The sequence below is a fragment of the Mesoplodon bidens genome (genome assembly GCF_964165515.1).
Source record: "Mesoplodon bidens genome assembly, chromosome: 6".
In the NCBI taxonomy this organism is placed as follows: domain Eukaryota; kingdom Metazoa; phylum Chordata; class Mammalia; order Artiodactyla; family Ziphiidae; genus Mesoplodon; species Mesoplodon bidens.
In genome coordinates, this window is record NC_138162.1 from 13,124,666 (window position 1) to 13,143,139 (window position 18,474).

The window sequence follows — 18,474 nt, forward strand, 5'->3', positions numbered from 1 at the left end:
GCCTGCCCGTTCGTTCTTTCACCTCCACTTAGCTGAGCAGGAACACGTTCTAACTGGCACCAGAATCCACCACCATGCTGTGCCCAAGCAGAAAGGTGCTGGGGCTGGCACGGCTCAAGGAGGGGGGGACCTGGGCCCCGAGAGGCTGTGTCCGCCCGGTGTCCCCGCAAGTAGACAGGAGGGCTTGCCCTTGCGAGCTGAAGCCTACTCCTTGCCAGTGACTCCTGGCAGGCTGAACCACCTCCTCTCTTCTCCTCCTCTGCCCCACAAGCCACCTCCCCTTGGAATTTCCACACCTGCTCCTGGCTTGCCTAGGAAAAGGAAACAGGGAATAGGAGACACCCCTGGGAGTGGAGAGGTGAGGGAGGGAAGCAGCTGCCCGGGGCTGGAAAGGATGAGGCCCTTATTCCTTGGCCTCAGGCACTGCCCGCTCTGCTCGCCCCAGCCCCCAGTGGAGCACGCGCCCTACTTACAGCAGATGTGCCCCCTAAGCGGCCCAGCCCCCTGTTCCTCCCCTCCAGATGTTCACCCTTTTCGTCACCGCTGGGTCTCCGCAAAACCCAGCCGAAATGCCTTTTGTATCGCACACTCAAGGGCTCCAGAGACAGGGGATGGATCCTGGGGTGGAGGCGCCACTTCTGTCCCCAGCTCCGGGCACTGCACCGCCCGGGAAACAATGCCCACCTCGGCGAGGCGAGGCAGGACTTCTCGGCGAGGGCACTTCACTCCCGGCCTCGCCCCGAGGCTCGGGCACCCGGTCCTCACCCCTGGGGGAGTGAGAAGGGTCCTCCCGTCGCGCCCCGCCCCCGTCCGAGATGGCCCCACAAGTTGCCGGAAGGCGGCGTGGGGTGCCCTCGCGCTTTCAGCGCGCCCCAGGCCGGTTCTCGCTTTGTCCCCGCGCCCTCCGGGGCGCATCCCGGGGCGGCGGCGCGCGGAGGCCGGGCCGGCGGCGACGACGGGCTCACCTCTCATTGTCCGCGGCGGAGGCGGAGGCGGCGGCGGCGGCGGCGGCGCTCCGGAACCCCGGCAGGATGTGGCGGAAGCTGTGGTTGCGGTCCAGCTTGGGCTGGCTCTTGGTGCGCTTGATGGAGCCCTTGAGGCGGCGGCTGAGGAAGCCCTGCGCGCGGGGCGACAAGAGGGGGGAAGGGAGGCGGGGTTAGCGCGGCGGCGGCGGGCCCGGGACCCGCGTGGAACCCGCGCCCTGGCTCGGGCGGCCGCGCGGCCGTGCGGCCGAGGGCGGGCGCGGGCTCGGGCTGGCCCCTGCACCTCGCGGCCCGCGCCGCCCGCCGACCGAGCGCCGACGGCCCGGCCCGCGCAGCGCGGCCCAGCCCACCCCGCGCCGCCAGCCAGCCAGCCAGCCACGTCGCCCCCGCCCCCTAAGCCGCTGTTGCCATGGCGACGCAGAGCCGAGCCGCGCCGGCCGCGACCGAGGACGCCCGAGCCCCCCGGGCGCGGGGGCGGGGGAGCCCCGGGGGGCTGAGGGGGCGGGGCTGCAGAGGGGCGGGGACCCTCGGGGGGCCTCCGCGGCGGCGGCCTCCGCGGCAGCAGCCTCCTCACCTCTTACAGTAACGAGGTCACACACCGCCACCCACCTGGAGGAGTCCACGCCCCCCTCCCGGTCCTGGATTGCCAAAGCGCCTCCCGCGAGGTCGATGCTCTCAGCCCGGGTGGTACAGATGGGGGAAACTAAGGCTCTGCGAGCAGGCGTCCGGTCCTCTGAGGAACGGCCGGCTAGCGCAGCTGGTACCCTGGACCCCTGGACCCCTAACCTGGGCGTCTTTCCTTTCGCAGGTGACTGTCACAGGCCCTCGGGGTGGAGCCCTTTGCCTGGAACCGTTGTACCCCAGCAGGGGCAACCACCTTGGGGACAGGGTGACCTAGTATCTAGCTCAAGGAGAGGCCGAGGGGCTGAAGGGTTTGCTGAGTACCCCCACTGCGTGCTTCAAGGTTTGGAGCCAGGTCTGAGGGAAGGCTGGACCTTCTCTAGAGAGACTGCTGCCTGCTGGCCCATTCATGACCCATGGCGGGTAGGGGTCCACTCCTGGGAGGAGTATGACAGACCTCAGCGGGACCTCCCCATTAGGCCATTCATGCGTCTATCAGACTGCGCTTGACTCTGAGACCAGAACCTAAGCTGAGCCCAGCCCCCAGAGCTCCGGGTCTAATGGAAGAGACAGGGAGGAGACAGCGTGCAGTACAGCAGGTTGAACCAGTCTACCCTGGGGTAGATTTGGGGGCTCAAGGGGCCACAGCCTGGGGTGTTCTGGACTTGGTACCCTCAGGCAGTTGGAGGGAGAGGAAAACTGCAGGAAGAGGGATTCCCTGTGGGTGGAGGTGTCTGAGAGGGATTCTGGGGACTCACACACCCCAGCCTCAATCCCAGGTGATGTAAGGAGAGAAGGGAATGGGATATTAACTCATTTTAGAGTTAATGTTGTTCACAATCTGAACACCATATTTCATCCGTCACACAATAAAGGGTAGGCTTGGTGGCCCTCTCTGCTCTGGGGGGGAGAGTTGGACATTTGCTGTAGTCCACGCCCTTACTGGATCTGTCCACCTCTATGGCCCTAGCACCCGAGACTGATGAGAGCAAATATTGGTTGTACCCATCATCTCATGTCACCCACACAAACAGAAATGACAGAGAAACATCCCTTTCTGCAAATGAAGAAACTTTGCTCAGAGAGGTGAAATGACTCACCCAAGGACACACAGCTCTCAGACCTGCCTAATGTCAGAGCTTTTCCCATAGGAAAAGCTTCTGCCCACCCTCTTCAAGCTTTCCCTTTTCCCGTCTTTCTGCCCCTACTTTTTCCTCCCCTTCAATCTCTCCCATCCATAGAAGGCTTATCCCTGTGGCCACCTGTCAGAATTCTGCACATCCTTCAAGGCCCAGCTGAAATGCCACCTTATTCAGGCCTTCCCAGGCAGTGGAATCCAAATGCCTCTCACCTCTACAGCTTGGTATCACCCATCAAGGTACTCTAATCAGTTACAGTTTAACAATTATCTCTTAGGGGTTAGGGACTACAGGAGGGACCCTCTTCCCGAGTGGTGACGCACAGACAGGACAAGGCCTAATGCAGAGGGACCACAAATGGTGGTGGGCCAGGGGGACAGCAGGCTCTCTGGGAGACACAGCATGAAGGCAGGGACCTGCACCCCTGAATAAGCTCTGGGCTCTCCCAACCTTGGCCTCTTGGCAGGTGTGGGGGGAGGGGGTATGCACCTGGCTAACTTGGATGGGTTCTTCTCTCGCAGGTGTGGTTGTCAAGCAAGTTCCCCCAATGGGCTTGTACTTTTTATTGGTTTTTATTTTCTACACTGATTAAAATTTCACAATTTTTTACACTCAAAGAACCACAAAGCATGTTTCACAATTTATGGAGCTCATTATGTAGCAATATGGACAGCTTTATCCTATCCCTGAGTTTAAAAAACAAAAAGTTTTCATCCTTCTAAGAGGTTGAGTGGGATAGTATCACTTCATCTTCCCCACCCCCACCATCAAGGCTACACTTAATGCTCCTCTGATAAACATTACCTGTAAGCATCCTTGAAGCCTACTCTGAATGTACCTCCCCAAACTGACCATGACCTTGGGGACTCAAACTCTCTATAATATCATTCATTCACCGTTTGTCAAGAGCCTACTATGTGCTACGCATAGTGACCAAGACCAACATGAACACTATGAGGTGAGCAGTGTACAGAATAACAAAAGGACAGGGAGCTCACCTGTCCCCCACCTCACCACACATATCCACCATGAAGGACCTTATGTCCCCCAGAGGACCCAGCTCAGGGCTCTACATATGGCAGGCTTAACAAACGCTCATTATCCCAGAAAGCCACAGCTGGAAGGGGACTCAGATCCAAAAGACTGTATTACAAGGGTGAATAATGCCCAGAGAGGGGAAGGTCTTTCCCAAGGTCACATAGCAAGGTTAATCAAAGACCCGGGACTCCAGTTCCCTGCCCTGCTTAGCCGCATAGCTTGCTTACTGACCTCCTTCTTGGGGTCAAGGGACAGGGGTGGCTCCTCGCCCAGCCCTGGATGAAGGGAGACGAGCCTTTTCTCCTGTCCCTTCATGGGCAGGTCCCAGGACATGATTTCTGGAGACAGCTGCAGCCCTGAACTCAGGAAGAGGGACGGACTGGCCTTCAAGTCAGAAAATCTTGTTCTAGACCCAACTCGACCTTTAGTGAGGGGCAGTGGGCAAATCACGTCCCTTCTTTCAGTAAAACAGGGTTCTCGATGCTCACTGCCGTGGACCCCACTGACAGCCCGGTGGCTGAGAGCTGGGAGCCAGAGGCCAACAAATGGGGCTCAAATCCAGCTCCATAGACCCCTGGTGGTGAGATGGTAGGCAAGGTCCCTCACCTCTCTGTGAACTGGGTGGGGGCTGCAGTGAGGATTAAGTAGGACAGACAAAGCCCTGGATCCCCTCCCCTTCCACACCCCCAGGGCCTGACTTTATCCACCTTCTCCAGGAGGCCCTGACTACATACTCCAGCCCCGCTGTTCACACCCCTCAGGCCAGCTGAAGTCCTCTCACACTGCTTGTGTTCAAATCTTAGTTCAGATAAGCTGTGGGAAAATTACTGGACCTCTCTGAGCCTCAGTGTCCCTATCTGTAAAATGGGTTAAGGATGATACGTTCTCTATAGGGTTGTGGGAAGGATTAAATGAGGTAAGCTATCCCCAGTAAAACGGTAAATACTAAGCAACTAAACACAGTAGTTGCCAGCTTTATTATTATTATTACTGAGGTTGGCTCTGATACAGCCACGAATTTTTGCCCCAAGGAGGTATGTGACCACCACAGGTGGGAGTCTGTCTGGGCTCTCTGAGGAGCTTGAAAGCAACGTGGCAGTGAGGACAGGGCTGGTGTCATGCCTAGTGAATGAATGAATGTGCTTGCAAAAATTATCCTGGAGCCACAGAATATCACTCAGTTTGGTAGTTTTGAACTCTTTTAAACAAGCACTTCTCTTCTAAAGCAACCTCACAGAGACTCCGTCTGGAGGTTCAAAGTGCTCGGGCGGGTGGAGCCGCACAGGTGGAGGCCTCCGCTTTCATTCACTGGCGCAGGGTCTGATGTCTAAAGCTCAGCAAGGCGCCTGCACGGTCCGCGGGGACCAAGCCTGCCCCCTCCCCAGATGGCGCGCTGTGTCTCTGCTAACACAGCCCCATTCCCCTGCGCTTCTCAGGCAGCTGTGCCACTGTGCTTAGGTCAACTAAGGCCCCAGGGACTTTTGCACGAGGCTGCTGCCTGGTGTCACCACCCCCAGCCCTTTGGTGACAGGGTGTGGACAGCCCTTGTAGCCTCTGCCCACCTCCGTGACAGCTCACTGCCCATGCAGATGTCCTCCCTCCCAGCTAATCCATGTCAATGGTCCAAGCCCCTTGGGCTTCCATCCATGTCAATGACCAAAGTGCAAGAAAAGTCCCGAGTGGAGGACAGAGGCCCGTGGGGTCTCTGGTTTGCAGGACCCGAGTTGTCGGCTGCTCCCCCATCCCTATTCTCTGCCCCCACGCTGACCCCGGCCACAGTGCTGCTTCTCCAGGAAGTGCTGGGAAGCTTTCTCAAAGGCCTTTCAGAATTCCAGACTCGTGATTTCTCCATTCACCATTTCAATCCATTCCATGTGATGACGATGCTGATAAATTACCAATTTCCAGGCTCCTGCTCTGCCAGGGGCACTCACGGAACACATCCGGAGCCAGAGCAGAGGGGATGCCTAGGAGGACCCGATGCCTCTTATCAGGAATCCTCGTAAGGACATGTGCTTCAGAAGGATGTTTGGGGTTTTCAAGTGGGGAAACAGAGGCTCAGAGAATTTAAGCTACTTGCTGAGAGTGGCAGAGCTGTTAGGCGGTAGAGCTGGGACTGTACCCAGGAGAGTTCTAGCCCCTGAGCAGGCAGGGCAGGGATCCTCTTACACATGCACACATGCCCCCCCACACACACACAGCCGTGCGCGCACACACACACACATGTCAAAGGCCAGAACGGAAGTGACTGTTCAGCCCCTCCTCCCCATGCCCCAGGTACCATGCTGGGCCTGGGGGAGAGAAGAAAGAAGGGAAGGTGGGCTTCTCCCTGAGTGCAGGGCTGTCACCTGGGGCTCACAGGTGAGGACCTGGCAGCTCAGGGAGGGGAGACTTGCCCAGTCCCATCCTCACGTGTGCATCACTCCCCATCCAGGAGGCAGCATTTGGGGGGCCATGGGTTTGTATTCCCGCAACACCACTTGGGCACCTGGGAGTCACATGTCACCATTGGTCTCACCTGAGTGAGACCACCTTCTCACCTGAGTGTAAAGCACTCAGCACCATGCATGGCACATAGTAGGTGCTCAACCAGCTCCCAACTCCATCATCTATTTGGTCCTGCATCCTCAATTCTGCCTTCATCACCTTCTCCCTTTTAACAAACCAACTCTGGGTCACTGCAGACGGGTGGGTGGGCCTGACCTGCGACAGTGCTCAGGGTGAAGGTAGAACCCCATGGCCCTCCCTCGGCCCTGGATCAGCTTCTCCTCTGTGGCTGTTTCTAAGGCCTGCACCCAAACAGATATCTTTCAAAGAAGGAGGCTCTCTTAACAGGCATGTCTCTCAATTTCTTTCTTAGGCTCTGTGCAAATGCCAAAAGCACACCTAAATAAACAGGAAAGGGAGGGGAAGATCCCATCCAGATATCACCGCCTCTCTCAGCCCCAGGAGAGGAGATCTGCCCGGCTCAGAGGCTGGCAGGCAGACCTGACACCTTGGCAGGCTGGTAGGGACACCTCACTGTACCCTGGCAGAGGCTCCAGGAAGGGGCTGGGGGTGGTGAGGAGTCCTATGTTATTCTAAGACAGCAGCGTGAGAGCTGGGAGTGCCCAGAGCCGCCCGCCAGGCCAATGCCCACATGATACAGATAAGGCACCCGAGGCCCAGAGGGCAGGGGGACTTTCCCAGAGTCACTGAGCAGGGCAGTGGCAGACCCGTGGCAGGACCTAGGTCCCCTTTCTCCTTGCCCAGTGCTCTTTGCAATGCCAGAATGCTTCCAGAACCTCCCAGGCTCCCCATGTTTCCTCTTTCCAGGCCTCAGTCTTCCCATCTGTACTCCGAGGGCCTGGGTTGGGTGATCACCAAGCTCCTTTCCAGTGCTGATATTTGATGGTTCTCTAAAGCTAGAGCAGCTGCCTTTCACAGCTGGGCTCTCCCACATTTGGCACTAACAGTACCAGCAATTTCTGTGGCTTTGCTCGAATCCTTCAGATGCACAATTCCTCCTGCCCTCTTCCCCTTTCCTGGGGCTCTACCCTCAGCAAGCTGCCAGGCCTCCCTGGCCTCCTCCCCTGGGAGCTATGCACCACCAAAGCGGGTCCCAGTTGGGGAATAACTCAGTAACGGTGGAATGTCAGACACTGTGACAGGTGAAAGGTGGGAGGAATTTTAAGCCAGGATCAAGTTGGTGCCTTCCCAGTGGCCACCTACTCATATAGGCCACCCTAAGCCCACAGAACCCTCACTAAGCCCATGCCGGCGCTCCTTTGAACATAAGACCTCCACACTCCACCTTACCCAGAGAAGGTAGCCAGACTCCTCAGATCACACAAAGAGAACCAATTCACCAGCCGTGAGGACTGGGAGGGGCTGGAGCCTGACACTCAAGGATCACTCTTGCACTAAAATATTGCCCGGATAGCTACACCCACACATGTTCACACGGAGAAGTACCCAGGGAGAGAAACACACCCAGGTTCAAGGACATGGATGGTGCACATGTAGGGGAGGGACATGGCCACAAAGAAATGCATGTATAAACATAACACAGCACCACCAGATACACACACCTAAACACACAGATGCACATTGACCAGCACACACACAAATACACACATACACAACCATGAAATGCACAGATAAACATACAAATATACTGAGACAGGCTCACAAATTTACACATATATTCAACGGTCATCAGGTACTCACAGAGTCACGCTGACACCCAGGCCAAACACACCGCCCACACGCGCTCACGTTCACAGCCATGGCAGGAAGGGAGAGTGGCCGGGTAAGCTCAAAGAGCCACAAGCCCACATCTTGGGCCGCAGGGGAGAAAACGGCTCCATGTTGCTGCCGCCACAATTTCACCTGCTCTGCAGACAGGGCCTCACTTTGTGCCAATCTCTGAGGACGACCTACTTGCTTCTCTCACACCCTGAAAACTGTCTTCACAGCTCCCTAAATGTGTGGTTTCTGGGTGCCTTGAGGCCTGGCAGGTTGCTCTGCAGGGCCTCACCCCTACCCAGAACTGGAGACCCCTGACCCAAACATCTCTCCTCTGCCCATCACCACACCTGAAACACCACCATTTGACACACCTCTTTAGGTCCTAGGATTACCTTGACTTCTAGGAATCCCTGGGTAAAATACAAATACCTTTCCTCCCCCTCCCCCAAGAGGCATGGTAGTAGAGGGTTCCACCACGTGCCCTGACTGTCCGAGCCTGTTTCCTCTTCTATAGAATGGGGACTATAGTAGCTCCCTCACAGACTGCTGTAACGAGTCAGTGAGGTCATGCATGGAAAGAACTTAGCCTATTTCCCGGCACTCAGTAAAAATATTAGCTACTGTCATCACCACCGTCATCGTCATCGTTTTTATTGCTCAGACTTTGCTCGGTCACCAGGGGACGGCCCAGCAATTAGCCAGAAGGAAACAGAAGGCAGCAGCTTACAGAAGCAGCTTCTAGGACCCAAAGCTCCTGTGATGGAGAAGGGGGCTGGTCAGTGGCTCACTCAGGGCGTGTTCCCTGAGCCTCGCCATGTGCTGAGCCCCAAGAAGCGCTAGCTCTCTGCCTTCAGGGGTCCCGTGGTCCAGCTGGAGAGGCGGCCCAGGCTGTTCCGAGGCACCTGTGGGAGCCTCCTCGCTGCTTCGGCTGTCCCCAACCCTGTCACCCTTCCCTGTTCATTCTCTGAGAGCATCCAGAGGGACGCTTGGAAAAACAGAGGAGACCCTGCCAGGGACCAGCTCCACCCCTGGGCTCCTGGGATGAAGGCCTAGCTCCTTGGTGAGGCCTAAGGCCCCTCATGATCTCCCTCCTGGGCTCCAGCCCCAGTGGCTTCAGCGGCACTTTGGGAACTGCCAGCTCCTCCTGCCACAGGGCCTTGGCCCAGGCTATTGCCACTTCCTAGAACAGAGTCCCCCTTTGCCCGGAGGGCCCTGCGCACCCTTCAGTCTCTCTTCAGTCTTCTCCTCAGGGGCCTCCCAGATGCCCTCGGATTGGGCCATATCTCCCTGCAGACCTATCACAGTCGTAGTTATACATGCATTTATTTCATGCCTTCCTCCCCTACAGGACTGTGGGGGCCACTGCGGCCTGGGTCCCCAGTGCTGGACACCTGGCAGGCATTCCGTAAATACTTCCTAAATGAATAAACAAATAAAAAAGAACAAGGAGAAAGGCAGAGAATGTGCTCTGGGAGGCCTTTTGAGGGATTCCACTTGGGGTCAATCTGGGTGGACTTGCTGGAGGAGGCAGCTTTTGAAGGCATAATAGAAACACTGAAGGTGAGGCAGCAGGTGGGCTTGCTGAGATCATGGGGGGCAGGGCAGCCGTATAGGGACGTTCCAGGCAGGATCACAGCACAGGCAAAGATTGTAGAGGTAGGACAGCCGCGGCTCTGGCGGACCCGGAGGGCCCCGGAGTGATCACAAACCCCACCGACCTCCAAGTTACACACCCGAGCCCAGGCTCACGACATGGGACATACAACCCCCTCCCCAAAGCAGAGGACACCCAGGTCAAGGGGGCCCATTAGAAACCCTGAGAGTCTAGAGGAGGGCGGAGGGGGCACGCAGTTGGGAAGCAGGTGGGGGCGTGAAGGTGGGAGGGGGAAATGACGACAACAGAGAGACCCTCCTGGTACCTGCCAGTGCCCAGGACTGAGTGGCATCAGTTAACAGAAATCAGACACTCATTCCTAAGGTCTCGAGCAGGGATGTCATAACCCAGAGCAGCCAGGGAGTGACTCACTCCCATAAATCCTCTGGCTGGCCAACGCTTGCCTTAGCCTCGTAAGCCCACCCCAGAGGTCAGGATGGGCACACACGCCGTCATCAGCTCTTTAAGCCCTCAGCCAGTCCTGACCTCGGGGCAGGGAGTCCAGCACGAGGGCCACATGGCTGGGGGACAACCAACTCCCTCAGGGAGCCACACCCCTGCAGCAGGTTCTCTACTGTCTCCTTCTGCCTCCCTCCAGGCCCTGTCACTGGGGCCCCGGCACCAGGCCAGTCTTCCCAGGGTGACTCACTGCTTATCCCCCCTCAGAGCGACCCTGTCCTATGCTCTGTGCACTCTGCGTGAACGAACGCTCTCAACAGAGGCTGCCTGGCAGAAGTGGCAAGAAAACCATGCGTAGACTCAAGAAATCTGGGTTCAAAACCTAGCTCTGCTATTAACAATAAGAAGAACTATTTCAATGCGTTAATAAGAGCAAGCCACATGTATTTATTAAGCTCCGTCTAAGCTTCAGGCACTGTACTGGAGCTTTACATGACTTACCTTGTTTAATTCTCAGAACCCAATGTGCAGATGAGAAAATGGAGGTTCAGAGACATTAAGCTACTTGCACAAGGCCACACAGCCAGGAAGTGGCAGAGCTGGGTTCAACCCAGGTGGTCTGCACAAGAGCCCAAGACCTTCCATAATTCCATTACTGCACTTTGAGGCTGTGAGCAAGCACCTTAGCCTCTCTGTGACTCAGTTTCCCCATCCGTACAATGAGAGGATTGGTCTAGAGGATCTCTAACGCCCTTGCCAGCATGGGCATGCCATCCTTCCCCTCCTTGGTGACCCATTTGCCGGTGACAAGGGGTCCTTCTGGAGACAACAGCTTGCCTGAAGGAAGGGTGCTAACGGTGGGACTTCAGGCCCTGTGCTGGGCCACAGGGAGCTTCTGCTGGGTGAGACTGCGCCACCCTGCCCTCCCAGGCACTTAGCTGGCCGAGGATAGCCCCAGGGCATCAAGGCAGGGAAGAGGAGCTATCCCATTTCTCCCTGGACCAGGAGCCACCAGGGAACACCAGGACCCCAGGGTGCTCCAGCCCCAGAGACCAGTGAATGCTAGTGGCAGGGAGAGGGGAGAGGTGGGCGGCAGCCCCATAAAGCCACCTGAGTGAGCAGTGCTTTTAAAAGCCCTTTTCACTGCAGGATACAAAATGCACCATTTGGGGAGAGGATTTTATAGGCTATTTCTCCTCCTGGGTTGATTTACCGTCTGCAAGCCAGGCTCACCTGGGCCTCCTGCCCCTGAGGGATCATGGGGTGGAGGCAAGGTCAATTTCAAGGCAAGACAGCGGTGGTCTGGGTAACTTGTGCTGACCTCCTCCCACGCGGGTGGCCACTCCGCCTCAGAGATGCAGTGGGCTCTCAAGAGCAAGCAGGTGGAAACTCACCCCCTCTCCTCACCCCGCCCTCACTCACTGGACGTATTCACTCCCTGCGTCTCTCACATACCTTCAGCCCACAAACCCCTCAGGTGCCTGCGACAAGGTGAGGCCCTGCCCCAGTGCCTGGGGCTCAGAGAAATCAGAAACAGTCACTGCCCTTGAGAAAGTCACCAGGTCCCCGTGGACGGTTAAGTCACAGCGTCTATGTACTGGAGCCTGGGGAGGGGACGTCTGCAGGAGTCTGTGGCGGAGCACAGGGGAGGGGAGGAACTCTCGAGGAACGGAAATGGGGAGGAAGTGTGGGCAGAAGGACCAGCCTATACGGATGCTGGGACCGGCCTGGGGGCCTCGATGCCAGCTGGGGAGCTGGATTCCACTCCCTGGCAGCCATCGAAGGCACTGGAGCGGGGCAGTAACAATCATGGCTCATTTTAGATGTTCTTTAAGCAATTCCATGGGAAAAGTTACTCATCCCCATGCAGGGCCTTGTGTCGGAAACAGATGCCATTGCTGCCGCCTCCAAAGAGGGCCTCCTGGCTTTGGAAACAATTCCCACCCGAAGATTCAGATATAATTATGTCTGCGATCAACCCAAATGCCACTGGATGTGATATAGGCAATCACTGCCTTTTCATATGGGGGTGGGGTGGGAGCAAAGGCATCTGAGCCCTGCCCCCCACACTCAGTTTCCTGGGTCCCCTAGGAGAGGGGAAGGCCTACAGGGGCCACACAGGGTGGAGTGGGAAGAGGGGAGCAGTTCCCTCCCACCCAGGGTGTCTGCCCTGCACAGGCAGCTTCTGACCTGTGAGGGCCAGGCCAGCTGAAGGCAGAAGCAGAACAAGATGGGGCTGAGTGCCAGCTCTGTCCCCGATTGGCTGTGTGGCCTGGAACAACGCACCTCCCCTCTCAGGGCCTCAGTGTTCTCATCTGTAAAATGGAAAGAATAACAACACTGGCCGGCAGAGACTGAGCTGCGTGTTGTGGGCCAGGCTCTGTGAGACATTCACTATCTAGGCTCTCGAGCTGCGTGAGCTTCAGCAAGTTCTTCACTCTCCATCTGCCTTGGTTTTGTCACCTTAAACAAAGTGGGATTTGTGTTATCTGCCTCATGGTATCATGAGATGCTACCCAGTGAGGGCTCAGGAGAGGGCCTGACCCAGCAGAAGGTGTAAAACAGGTTTTATGACTGCCCGACCCCTGCCTCCTTGTGCCCTCCTGCAGACAGCAAGGAGCTGGCAGAGCCTGGATTCGAACCCAGGTCAGCCGGACTTCGTCAGAGGACAACCGTGATGGAGGGTCTATTGCTCCAGCCTGGCGACCGCGGTGCAGAGACAGTGCCAGCCTACACACTGAGCCCCTCAACCCCCTTCCTCCTGCTGGAAGGCTGCCTCGGCTTCAGATCTTGCCCCCCTCCGTGTCCCTGATGAGGGTCCCCTTTCAGAGGTCCCCCAGCTCCCTGGTCAACCCACCCCAGTCAGCTCAGCCAACAGTGCCAGGCCCAGCTGTCTACAGGGGCTCCTGATTTGAGCTGTTCCCTCTACCCGGCAGTGGGCTCTGCAGCCTGTTTAGCTGGACCCCCATGGCCCCAAGGTCGGGGTGGGGGGCACACAAACCCCTGGGATCTCCACTCTCCTCTGGGAGCTGCCGTCCAGTCAGTCACTTGCTGCCCTCTGCTGCCCCCAACTGGACAGAAACCACCCTGCATGGACACCTCCAACCTCCATCTGTACTCACCACCTGGGAACTTGGTCTCTGGTCTCTTAGGGACCCCTTCACCCCCTCTAGACCTTCTGGTATCAGAGCCTGGTGTCAGAGCCAAGCCCTAGAAGCTCTGTCAGGGGCAATGTCGTTTCGGGGGGGCAGCAGGAGGAGGGGTGCGTTAGGGAGGACCCGAGGCTCTGAGGCAAGGGTGGGGTAGGGTGAGCCCCGCCCACCAGAAAGAGGGGCAGGGCATGAACACTGGCTGAATGCCAGGCACTGAGCCCTCACAGCCGCCCTGTGAGCGAGGGACTCCTGTGCCCATTTACAGATGGGAAAAAGAGAGGCTCAGAATTGGGGACCTTGCCTGAGGGATCCCGCAGAGGGCAGCCATGGGGCTAAGATTCAAATCCTGCCCCATCCCAGGTAGACCTATGTGAAGAGCCAGTACTGTATCCCCAGGACCCAGGGAGGTTTGAAGAGAGGAAGAACGACCCCCAAACAGTATCCCACCTGCCAGTCACAGAGCCTGGCGTTCCACTGTGACTCAAACTTCCAACTGATAAGGTACCTTTTGTGCAAGGAACCTATAATACAGGGATTGGGGAGTCAGCCACTGACACCTTAGTGGAGACTAGTTTATCCAACTCCTTGCCGCCCAACAGGCTTGCGTGCAGGGCCTTACAGGGGTGTCCTAGAGGTACCTCCAGAGGACACTGGGGGCAGAAACGGGTGGTTGAGGGTGCAGAGACTGTCCTTGCTCCCCGCTCCATGCTCCCACCCAAGCTGCTCGAGCCAAGCTGGCACCTCCCGAAACGAGGCAGGAGATTCCAGGGCTCCTTGAATTGGTTCCTCCCTCCACCACTGCCCTCACGGACACCTACAAGGACATTCTAAGCTCAGACGTTGAGGGCGGGGACGGGGTCCCGACAACCTGCTTGGGAAAAGCTGTTCGCTTGCTCCCCACCCCTCATCCCCCACCCTGGTCCTGGTCTCTGCCCACTTAAGGAGCTCCAGACTCTCCCAGCCCAGTCAGGTACGCTGCTCTGAAGGACACACTGCACCCCAGGTCTGCTCTGGCCAGCTCTGGCCCACCCTCACCTCCCTCTCTGGGGACTCCACACTCCTGTTAATTCGGCCTCTGATCCCGTTTGCTCTACGTGCTGCCATGGGTCTCCTGTCCCTCATGCCGTTTCCCATCTCCTGGCCTTCGCAGGGGCTGTCCTGGCTGCCTGTCCTTTCCCCTTACCTGCCTGGAAATGACTTTGTCAAGCCCCAGCTAAACCCGCCGTATTTTTGCAGGTAGAACCTACATTTTAATCCTATTTGTGTCAGTGCCCCACACAGGCCCTGAAACATAGTTGGTGCCGATTAAAAATGTACTAAAAGAAAGAAAAAAGGAAGGCAGAGAAGTGAGGGAGGAAAGTAAGTTAGTTCACACCCACAACAGGACTCGTAGACCAGAGCTTGACTTCCACCTCTGCCGCTCACCGGCTGGGGGACCCCGGGCCAGTTCCTTCTCCCTGAACCTTGCTTTCCTAATCTGTAAAACTAAGCTGATGAAACCACCTTCATGTTTATTAATGGAGCAGGCAGCCTCCCAACCCTACCAAATACCACAGCCTGCCCTCAGTCCCAGGCCTCCGATGCTGGCCTGGCCTCAATGCAGGAGGCGCCAAATAGCCCCTGGCCCCATGCTCCCACCCTGCACGCCCTGCACACCGTTCAGGCCAGCCCTGGCCACCCTGGGCTGTCTGTGACAAGGTTCCCATCTCCTACTTTCCTGCTGCGGGAAAGGGGGCCTCTCCCCACAGAAGGCAGACACAGACCAAATGGACACAGGACAAAATGATAGTAATTTGCCTTTGGGGTTTAAACAGTTTAATAACAATTAGGCTCCATGAAAGGCAGGGGAGGAGGAGGGCTGAGGGTATGGGGCAAGCTCTCCCCACCAACCCTCTCATCTGCAGAACAATGGCCAGACACTGGGTTGGGAGACTCCAGCTCAGGAGGCTCAACAGAGCAAGGGACATCGGCCTCACAGGCAAATTCCTGGTACTACCAGGAGGAAACTGGGGCACCCAATCTGGGGTCCAGCACTCCTGCCCGCCAGTCTGCCACACTGCGTGATTGACATCTCTCCACCAGTCTGTGGGCCACAGCCATAGATGTGGCCCATGTAAATGTGCATTTGGGGGCTTCCCTGGTGGCGCAGTGGTTGAGAGTCCGCCTGCCGATGCAGGGGACACGGGTTTGTGCCCCGGTCCGGGAAGATCCCACATGCCGCGGAGCGGCTGGGCCCGTGAGCCATGGCCGCTAAGCCTGCGCATCCGGAGCCTGTGCTCCGCAACGGGAGAGGTCACAACAGTGAGAGGCCCGCGTACCACAAAAAATAATAAATAAATAAATAAATAAATAAATGTGCATTTGGGATGGGCAGTAGAAGCCTGGAGTGGTAGAGGGAGGCCCAGCAGGTATTCCAGGCAAACCTACCTTCTCTGGGCCTCAGTTTCCCCATCTGTGCAGTGACACAGCAGGCTCGTGTGATCTGGAAGTCTGACCAGCTTTTCTGTCCACCATCCCCATGCCCAACAGGAGTCACCTTAGCCGACAAGGGCTACTAATGGGGGCAGAGAGGCAGACCAGGAGGTGGCAGTGTGCTGACGAGACATCAGGGGCCTCTATGGGTAGTTGGACCCACACATGTCCATTCCCTTCAGCCCCCTCCTCCCAGGAAGCGTGATGGGGGTGGGGAGAAGGACTGAGCTGCAGGGAAATGAGGGCAGGAGGGAGCAAGGCATAAGGGGCACAGGACAGCAATGGAGAGACCTGGGCTCAATTCCAGGCCCTGCTCCAGACATGCTGTGTGACCTTGGGAAAGGACCCTGCCCTCTCTGAGCCTCAGTCCTTCCTCTGGAGAAGGAAGGTTTGGACCAGTTAATTTCCAACAGCCTTTCCACAGTGGTGTTGAGGCAGTCACCCACAGTCCTGTATGTTTGTGGTCATGTACCTGTTTCTGTGTATGTGAGAGAAAGAAAGACAGCTGAAATGTGGGGAGGGTTTGGGGAAGCCACAGGAGCAGGAAGAGGGGTGAGCAGCTGGGGAAACCTAAGGTCCACATCCCAGAGATCTCCTGCCCACTCCACTCTCGCTCATCATCCCCTCTGACTCCTGTGTCCTGTAGCGATAAGTCCAAAGGCCTCACCCACTCACTTTTCTGTCTAGGCTCCTCTCCGTCATGTCTTCAACTCATTCAGCATCATATCTAATCACGCAGGGCCATTGGCTTGTTCCTATTTTGTTAGATCCCACTCTTCTCCCTTTGCTCCTGACAAACTCCTACACATCCCTCAAAGCCCAGCCCCAAAGATCCTCCTCTAGGAATTTTTCCCTACCCTTGCCAGTGAGAGGTAACTGTCACTTGTTCTGGGTTCTCACAGAACCTCCGTCACAGCTTCAGGACCACCTAGGGTGCACACAATTGAGCATCCAGTAAAAGTGGGTGGTTGAAAGTAACTGAGACCCGCTTCTAGAAACATCTGCAATCAACTGGTACTGAGTTTATCTGCAGCTTCCGCCAGCCCCCTGGGCCTTCCCCTCCCTGACACTTCTCCTTCTCCAACTCGCAAAAAATAGCCCTGAGACCTAATTTCAGCTAAACCTTCAAACACAACTCTTCACTTTCAACTTCCTGAGGAAGAATCAATTGGCTGTCAAGTTTCCCAGAGCCTCTGCCACCTCCCACACCCAGGCCCTGACAGCTCTCCTCAAGGTCGATGGGAGGGGCCGGGGGCAGAGGAAGGAGGGAGGAAGGAGGGAGGAAGCCCACACCAGGGGAGGTTGGGTCTGGGGAGGGCGGCGGGCTGAGGGGACCGGTAACAGTCACCACCTCCTTAACTCCCAAATCAGACTGTGAATTCCTCGGAACACGGGGTGGCAGGTGAGAGGGGGCAGCCTGCTGCTGCTAAGGGTCCCTGGGCTTCAAGAAGAGGGATGGGTCCATGCAGAGCCCCTGGACCCAGCCTGACAGTCTGTGCAGATCCAGGCCCCCAGCTTGCTGCCTGCCTGCCTCCCCTACCTCTGACCCTCTCTCGCTTCCAGGATTTCCTGCTGGCTGCAGAGAAGACAGACATGGGTTCGAATCTCAGCCTCGCCATCTCTTTGGAGCCCAAGAGCTGAAGGCTGGAGATGGGCGGGAGGTCCCTTTGGTCGCCTGCTCCCAGCTCCTTCCCCATCCTGCCCTCATCCAGGGGCCCCCACAGCTCTCAGGGTGCACGCACTAGGCCTGCCAGCACCCAGTGGCCCCGGGGAACCACTCCCCCACCCCCCAACTCCACCTGTAGGTAGAAGGAAGTTGTGCCAGGTAGGCAAAAGGTTCCCTATCTTGCCCAGGTCACAAAGCTGGCATGAGGCTCACTCAGCCCCAGGTCTGTGGACTTTATGGCTCATTCCCTTAGATACTGCATCAAAGTGTTTAAGCGCCTACTGTATGCTCAAAACTCGAAGTCACTCCCTCCCTTTTACCGAAGGGTAAACTGAGGCTCTCCTAGGGTCCCATGGTCTCCAAGAGGCAGAGGTGGGAGCAGCACTGAGCCCGATGCCCTGTGGGGTGACTGCGGTCCCAGGCTGACTCACAAAAGGGGTAAAGGCCACATGTGAGGGTGCAAACAGCCCAGACTCAGAAGCCCTCCCAGCTGAGTGGCGACCTGGTCAAGTCTGGCCCCTCCTGGGCCTCAGTCTGCATGAAGGAGGTGGATAGAGTGAGTCCTACAGACCCCGACGGGGATTCTCCATTAAACTACATCACTGCCAAGGGGCACCGCTGTGAGAGGTGGTGACATCTCGTCACCCTGGTTTGAAATGGCGGCGAAGACGACAGTTATTTAAGTACATCCTGTGACATCTCCCCTGCCTCCTTCAGGCAAAACCATGTTCCCTGCGTTCCTTCAGGGGGCTACACAGAGCAGCAGTCAGCGAGCGCCTGAGGATCTGGCTTGTGGGAGCACATGGGGGCAAGTGCAAGTTCAGGCTGCAGGGGAGAGGGTGTGCTTCTGGTCCTGCACAGGGTCCGTGTCAAGCCTGTCCCTAAGGCCCAGGTCAGGCGCACCTCTGACCTTCCCCCGAGCACCCAGTCCTCTGCCCTCCAACCCAACCCTGCCCAGATCTTTACTGTCCTGGAGCCAAAAGAGGAAATGCAATTCAGATGATAATGGTGGATTTCACGGGGTAAGCATCTACCATGGGTCAGACCTGGGCTGGTGTGTACACACAAAGGTCCACCAAGTCCTTCAAGGCAGGGCAGTCATTCCCTGCCCTTTACTGAT

General features: G+C 57.1%; 1 protein-coding gene across 12 annotated transcripts in view; it reads right to left on the reverse strand.

Annotated features, from left to right (window-relative positions):
* DAB2IP (DAB2 interacting protein) overlaps window positions 1-18,474 on the reverse strand; it is a 195,897-nt gene that overhangs the window by 82,488 nt on the left and 94,935 nt on the right. For all 12 annotated transcript variants that reach the window (XM_081237972.1, XM_081237971.1, XM_081237968.1 and 9 more), the window contains one exon: window positions 966-1,117. In XM_081237972.1, the coding sequence (XP_081094098.1) occupies window positions 966-1,117 (152 nt within the window). The remainder of the gene's footprint in view (window positions 1-965; window positions 1,118-18,474) is intronic.